This window comes from Carassius gibelio, chromosome A5 (genome assembly GCF_023724105.1).
Source record: "Carassius gibelio isolate Cgi1373 ecotype wild population from Czech Republic chromosome A5, carGib1.2-hapl.c, whole genome shotgun sequence".
Taxonomy (NCBI): domain Eukaryota; kingdom Metazoa; phylum Chordata; class Actinopteri; order Cypriniformes; family Cyprinidae; genus Carassius; species Carassius gibelio.
In genome coordinates, this window is record NC_068375.1 from 29,592,445 (window position 1) to 29,600,461 (window position 8,017).

General features: G+C 38.0%; 1 protein-coding gene across 4 annotated transcripts in view; it reads left to right on the plus strand.

The window, feature by feature from the left end:
* The window catches only part of LOC128010936 (EMI domain-containing protein 1-like), a 54,403-nt gene that overhangs the window by 41,156 nt on the left and 5,230 nt on the right, over positions 1-8,017 (plus strand). For all 4 annotated transcript variants that reach the window (XR_008182456.1, XR_008182457.1, XM_052593051.1 and 1 more), the window contains exons 8-14: positions 92-190; positions 2,807-2,908; positions 4,899-4,976; positions 6,044-6,096; positions 6,173-6,235; positions 6,320-6,364; positions 6,488-6,532. Coding sequence is in view for 2 of the 4 variants with exons in the window: in XM_052593051.1 (XP_052449011.1) it covers positions 92-190; positions 2,807-2,908; positions 4,899-4,976; positions 6,044-6,096; positions 6,173-6,235; positions 6,320-6,364; positions 6,488-6,532 (485 nt within the window). In the remaining 2 variants the exon portion in view is untranslated. The remainder of the gene's footprint in view (positions 1-91; positions 191-2,806; positions 2,909-4,898; positions 4,977-6,043; positions 6,097-6,172; positions 6,236-6,319; positions 6,365-6,487; positions 6,533-8,017) is intronic.

The following is an 8,017-nucleotide window of genomic DNA, read 5'->3' on the forward strand; positions in this document are numbered from 1 at the left end:
TAGTCATTTTCACAATTTGGGTCTACTCACCCTGAAATGGAAAAAGAAGAGCACTAATTCTCATATTACATTATGTTCTCTGTGTCTGTAGGTAAAGCAGGGTCTCGAGGTCTGCCAGGACCCAAAGGTGATGCGGGCAGCAGAGGTCCAACTGGGGCTCCAGGATCTAAAGGAACAGCTGGTCTTCCAGGTACTTTAAACAAATCAAGCCCACAATCCTATCACAAGATTCTGAGGTCTAAATCACTCTGTGACTCAAGACAAACATCGTGGCAGAGTAGCTGAGTTTCCTCATTGGAATATATTTAGAGAAGTTTAGCATTACATCGCTTGCTCACCAGTGAGTCCTCGGCAGTGAATGGGTGCCATCAGAATGAGAGTCCAAACAGCTGATAAAAACATCTCAATGATCCACAACTAATCCACAGGACTTAAGTCCATCAATTACTGGTTTCATCCAGTAAAAAAAAAAAGTCTTTCTAATCAGGAAAACAAATATGCACAGGTAAAGCACCATTTACAAGCGAGTCCAAAACTGTTCTAAACAAATTATGTCAGTGGATTTGATGTGAAAGGTAAAAAATAAGAACAACTTTTTTACTGAAGGAAGCTTTATTGTCAGTTATGGGCTGATAATTTGGCTAGAAATGATGCTTTAAAGTTAAAAACACCTTGATGGATTTGTTATTAGAAACATGCAGCTTTTCATTTTTGGGTGAACTTATCATTTTTGTTCTCATCTTAGTCATAGACCAAAAGTGTTCTTCGTATATCAGTTTGATATAATTGCATCCACTAGCAAAAGAGCCCTGATTTCTTGTGGACTGCACACCTGTGACTTGCAAGAATGTGGTTTCTCACCATGCTGACTTTTCTGCAGTAAGAGACACTATATGGAGGCTTTGCTGAGTTAGCATTGAGCCCCAAGACCTCTTGCCTAAATATTTGTGCTTGGACCAAACTATAAAAAAATCATTTTTTGTTCACAGCATTAACTGCTGTGGTGGGGCTTGCCTAAAAGACACACACACATGATCTAACATACATATCACTTACCCCAAGACTCAGAAATAATATGGAATTTATTTAGCATATATAAAACATGGCCACAGTTATGAAGGGTCTTTTACCAGAGCCATGACTGACTAAAGGGGCTTTAAATGATCTTAGGTCTTTACCCAGGCCCTATTGAGGGGCTCCTCAGCCATATGAATCCAATCTAAATTGAACATGAAATATGTCTACAATACTTGCTTCTTATTTCTTCCATATGTTTGACTATGTATTGTTTTCTTTGGATTTGCCGTTTTCTTTACGCCTTCATGTCATGCACAATGAACTGTACCAGATTGCTGTATTCTCTCAAGATAGGTATGTTTACAGAAAGCAAGGTAGATCTGTCGGAGAATAACGTCATGGTATATGGGTAGCCGACATGACACGCTTTGGGATAGTTGACATTTCATGTGGTGTGACAAGTTGTACTTCATCTAAACCTTTTTCAATAATTATTCTATAATTATTTTATATGCATTGTTTTTTTTTTTACAACTGAGAGACTACATAGATTTTGTACTTTTGAATTTTGTACACTTGTAAGGCTGTTGATTTACACATGCTGTCTGGATTGTTTCAGCGACCAATTCTCTACAGGTATTATTAAATTCAATTAAATTTAATTTATGCATTTAAAAGACGCTTTTATCCAAAGCGACTTACAGTGCATTCAGGCTAACATTTTCTACCACTTGAGCCACAGGAACATTATGCAAATAAAGCAATAATAAGATAATAAAAAGAAGGTATGTTTATGGGGAAAAGATTGACAGTATCATGAAACAACAGTACTTCAGTACATCTAGCACCTGTTTAAGCTTGGTTTATGAATAATAAGAAACTGTTTTTTACACTTTTATTACTCAATTGTTTAGGGAAAATGAAAACTGGTAACTCAATTTAAAGGGAATTTTATTTTAAGGTGAGACTGATGAGAAATTTATATGTACACAGGGAAGTCAGAGAAGAGGAATAGAAAAAGAAGAGACAGGAACAGAGAAAAGAAACAAAGACAGGCAGATGAAACTCTTGTTGTTTTTGTTTTGCAATCACACTGTCTCACACTCCAGCCATGACATAGCTTTTCTTTCCTTCATTTTTTCCTGCTTAATCAAAACTAACAGGCAACAAGGAACCAACTGGAGGGATCTTGGGTAGATGCCATACACACACACACACACACACACATCCAGACAGAGAGCTGTATGAATCAGTGCAGTCACCAGCCAGGATTACATTTATTTAAACACACCAGAGTCGCTAATATGCTCCGGCATTTAGCAGTGTTTATTAGAGATTTCCCAGCTTTCCGTTAGAGCCCAGCCCATGGCCATTATGAGCCCCCTCCTGTTAATTACAGCCCACACACACAGTAACACACAAATACACACCACTCTCCTACCTCTCTTATTAACCCATATCCTAGAACATGTATCGAAACCAAATACCTCATTCAAACTCAATCTGCACTCTCTTTTTCTTCCTCTCCTTCTCTTTGGGACATTAAACATCCCATAACTTCCTTGGAATCCTTTTATCATATACTGTAGTTGCTCAACATAGTGTGCAAAAACACTCTATACAATCTCCTATTTCCTGTTAGCTTTCTTTTGATTTGGACATGAGTGCATTTTAATTGACTACTCAGGGGAAAGATCGTTTGAAAGTTAGCACTTTGTGTGTGTGTGTGTGTGTGTGTGTGATTGTTGATCTTTCTCATTCTTCACTTTTTTTTTTACTTTCTCCTCAGGTCCGCAGGGACCACCGGGCCTCCCAGGAGAGAGGGGCCTCCCTGGGCCACCCGGCCCTCCTGGGCCCCCCGGACCACCAGTTCCTGTACCTGAACAAGATGGTATGAAACGTTTTATTAAAGGGACTTAAATGATAATGTACAGTCATCCGGTCATTATCACAAAATAAAAAACAGAATCCAGGGTGATTAGGTCTTGTATCATCCTAAAGGGGTTTATTTCGCAATAATGACTGACTGGTTTTACTTTTATACACTTACTACGCTATCATTCAAACGTTTGGGGACAGTAAGATTTTAGTTGAATTGATTTTTAAAGAAATTCATATTTTTATGCAACAAGACTTCTTAAACTCATGAAAAAAACTTAAACTCATTCTAACCCCAAGAGTTTGAACAGAAAATACAGTGCTCAATACTCAAATGTTTGAAGGTGGTAAGATTTTTAATTGGCAACTTATCAAATAACAAAATAAATGGCCATGAAATGCTGCTTTATATTGAAATTATTTTATGTAAGAAGAAACATACCACTGTGTGATAGGAGAAATGTAGGATATAATTCCCTGGAAAGCCAGTCCGTTATTCAGTTTTGTGGTTATTATACAAAAGTATTTAACCACAGGATCCCACAGTTGACCAATCAGAATCAAGTATCCTGGAAAGCTGTTTTTGGACCGTTTTCTCTCTCTTTCTCTCTCTGTCTGGCTTCAGGAACTATGTTTGCTCTACTCTCCCATGTGGCTCTTCAGATTTTTCACACCTTTAGAATCGAGCTGTGAGGGAAATTGCTAGTGCAGAACCAGATGGATGCATGTGGACAGACACTCATATAAACAAGTCATGGGATAGTAGATTCAAATTCATCTATTTTTTCGATTAATAATTCCTGATTGTGCAGTGATCGGAAGCTTCAAATGAATCCAAAATTAATTTGAATATAAAAGAGGAATGGATAAAGGATTTAGTCTTAGGGGGATATTAAGGGCATCTCTTCTCTCATTCCCACTTTTTTCCTTCCACACCGTTGATTAAAATGGCAGGTTTCAAGAGGTAACACAGGTAACATTCAATAGTCACATGCTGGGAAAAAGACCCGTCTGTCTGCTGCTGATGTCACTCAACCCCTTCCAGATGTGCACGGCCAAAACAGCAGGGTAGAGTGGGAGAAGTGAGTGCATGTGTACTGTCTTGAGACTTATACTAAGTTAAACTATAAGCATGAAGGAGTGTTTTAGAATAGAAGCAATAATATTTTAGTGTGTGTGTCGTCACTCTCAAAGAGGACTGGCCCGTGTAGAGAACTGATTATTCACCTCAGCTCAGTTTTATATCTGCTCTCTGTTGGAGAGGACACATGCCTTCCCAGACCTCATAAAGTTTGAGAATTTTTAATTTAGGGGCCATAGAACTTTATAACTCAGTTAAGGCTGTTATTCCCATGATTCTACCTTCAAAGTAATCAGGACAATTAAAGGGTCTGCAAGAGGCTTCTATAGAAAAATCTCTTTATTGGAGTTTCCTGTCTTGGTCTGAGCTCTGGGATGTCCTGCAGCCACCAAGACTACAGAAGCAAACTCACCTGCTGGTGGGGACAGACAGACAGATGGGAATCTGCCATTGTAATATCAAAGGCTGAATCAGTACCCAGCCTGTCCACAGACCCACTGTGAGAACATTGCCAAGTATGAATTCAGCGATAAAAAAGAGACAAGCATTTTTTGTATTGTTCTGTATTTTGTTTTTATTGGTCGATTTTATAAATGTATAAAATGTATGCTGGGATTTTCATTGTTTTGGGCAGAGGGGTAACAAAGGGTGATGTAAGTAAGCCCACACAGAAACACAGACGCAGAAAATCATTAGCATGTGGTTACAAAAAAAGAAAACCGCTGGCTTGTAATTTTATATTATTAACCTATATTATAATTTATGGTGCGCTATTATTTAACAACCTGCTATAAATGACATCACCGTTTATTCTTTTATAAACAGCGCCGTCTACAGGCAAGTAACCATAATGACGCTCTGCTTCAGATCCTGGTCACTCTGACTGAGATACATTACTTTTTTATTTCTTTTTTTGTTACAGGCAGTCTGCTTCATAATAACTTCCCCGACCTCCGAGTGACCCCTTCACACGGACCACCAGGTCCACCTGGACCCACCGGTCAGTGAATTAGAATGATTTTTTTCCCCTTGGTTTTCAAATGTAATAAAGTTTAGATCATCGAGACACTACTGGCACACTGTGAAGCAGTTTTGACTCAGTTTGTTTTGTATAAAGTGGTATATAAATGAAGGTGACTTGACTTGACTTGTTGTGTTTTTAACTATTGCACATTTATACAATGGATGATTACTAAGTTTAAAGCTTTTGAAAGACTGATTTAAAAACATAAAATAAAAAGCTGATGAATTTATGCTGAATGTAATATGTGATTATATGAATGTAATTTAAGTAATTTTATTAATTTTATTTATACAAATATTTACTAAACATTCAGTCAAATTTACATTAAATCTGCATAAGTATGTACAGAACCTTAGTGAATATGCCTTAATTTAATTGTTTTTCCCTGTAAATTTCTTAACATGAGATGTGCCAACTCATTGTTACTTCACTTTTGTAACATTTCATCAATTCATTCTTGCACATATTGGACTATTTTACTTTTCTACACACTGTAAACTGAATATTAAAAACATTACACAACTAAGCCACCATCTGATTCGTGAGAATTCTCATCTGTAACTAATTTAATACAATTTGCATGGCAACTCAGCAAGTATTAAAGCTTTTCTGCAAGAGCCAGACAAATGTCACTAAATTTCTGCTTTTGCAGACCAACGTCAGACTTTTGTCCTGTCTAAATAATGCTTACTGGGTGTTAAATTTCAGTTAGAGGTTCTTGCATCATTTCAGACAATTATATATCCAATTTCAAAATGTATTGAGTTACTTCTAATTGTCAGTTGTCCTTGTTTAATATTAAAACATGTTTTCCCTAGGCAGCGTCCATCAGGTATACTGATATCACTCAAATGTGATATTTCAGTGGCAGAAACTTGAATGGTCAGAATGGACTATTTATATAATTCTATCATTTGAATATCACGCTGGCATCGCAATGTTGTTGTTTCGAGCTGCATCATGAAACATGTCAGTGGAATGCCATAAAGTGAGATCATGAGGTGTTTTATTCAAATATGTTAACTGTCTTTTGTCTTTTGCAGGTCCTCCAGGACCAATGGGACCTAGTGGACCACCAGGCCCTATGGGACAAACTGTAAGTTATAGGCTATTCCTAATGTGAGTGTGTGAATGTGTGTACTAATCACATTATCTTTGTCTCATGTAATCAGGGAATGCCGGGACCTCCTGGTTTGCAAGGCCCTGTGGGTCCAAAGGGCGAACGAGGCGAAAGAGTGAGTGCACAAGCATAAACCTACCCAGAGTGCAATGCTGCCTGAATATATTGTGCAATTCTCACCCTTAATTGACCTCCACAGGGACCTCTTGGATATCCAGGAGAGAGAGGGTTCAAAGGAGAGCCGGTAAGACACACACCTTCTACCTGATCCAAGAAAGTGGACCATATGACTTTGTCACAAGTCTTCTGAAGCACTACATTAAGTCTGTGTGAGAAATATATCATTATTGGCACTTTTCCTTCCTAGGGAGTGCCGGGAACCAAAGGAGAGCCAGGGGAGAAAGGTCTTGCGGTAAGACAAACCCATCAGGAGTCCTGTTAGTCACACACTCACTCCCTGCTCCTGCTAAACCTTTACAGGAGGGAGTGTGGGAGAGAAATTATCAGTCCCTGAGCCTCACAAGTGTAGGGAAAATGTCATTCAGGTGAAGTCTTTTTAAATGCATTGATTTTAATGTAGCGATAATCTCTTTCCTTATACCTGCTTATCGTTGTTCTAGAGTGATTTAAACGTAAGAGATTTTGACATCTTCCATGACGTTTTTGTCGTTCTTGGTTTTAGGTTTTCATTGCTCATGCTGCCATTCATCTGTGTTTTAACATCAATGATCATGTTAAATCAATCAGTGGAATTTTCATCTTGAGAAATGGGTGCAGACTGATTTTCTCAGTTTAAATTTGTGAAAAATCAAAGCAAAACGAAAAAGCAAATGAAAACTCCACTGAAAGGATTTGCTCCACAAAAATGCTGTTCATTGCTTACTTACAGTACTCACTGTTAGCACATTATGTGTCTTTTTTTTTTTTTTTCACTGGTATTGTTTCCATATGTTTTTGAACAAGAGGTTGCCCTTTATAGCTGATCTGAGACCAGTTTTTGGCTCCTCGCTGTCTAAAGGTGGTTTAGGGGTTTGTCAACTAGTCTCAGGTTAGCACACAAGGGAATACCTAATTTCTTCAGAATGTGCAGTGATGTTGTTGATTTTGTTTGGTTGGTGGTTGGGGCTGTCTCTGAGTGTTTCCCCTGTCCTCTAAATCTGATTCCTTTTCGTTACTGTCTCCATGGCTGCCTTTCACAGCCACCAGTCTCTTAGCTACCAATTCTGGCATATACCCAACACACAGGAAAGTTAAATCTCTGCTTTGTTGTGGTTTATGACAATTAAGAAACATTTTACTATTGATATAACCTTTATGTGTACACCATTGTAAATTTATGAATCTGGTTTGTCCATAAACCAAACAGCTGGGTAAAGCCAGAGTGAGAGAGAAATAAGAACAAACATCTTTGCAAGACTGTAAGGTGTGTGTTGTGCATATGCTCCAGTTTAGCATTTGCAGGGATTTGGTGTGTGTGTGGATGGATGGATACAGCTATCCCTAAGTGTCCCACAGTACATTGCTGCATGATCCCATCTCATTGCGCTACTTGTATTCTTCCTTTTTGCCTCCTTAACTTACATCTAACCATTCGATTTGAGTTCATAGAATTGAGCGATTACTAGTCAAACAAATGTTCTGTTTAATTGAATCACATTTTTATACTCGATCTATTGTGATTGAAAGGCTTGGAAATCCTCGTAGTTCACAACAAATTGATGTAAAGCTTTGTGCAAGGCCTGCTGAACCCAGAAGATCTGTGTTATTAATCATAAGACGGATCATTTCTTTATATGTGCAGCTTCTCTGCTGTATGTCGAATCCTTAGAGATGTATACATAACATGTATAAAGACCATACAATTATTTGAAGATTAATCTCTTCACATTAATCAACA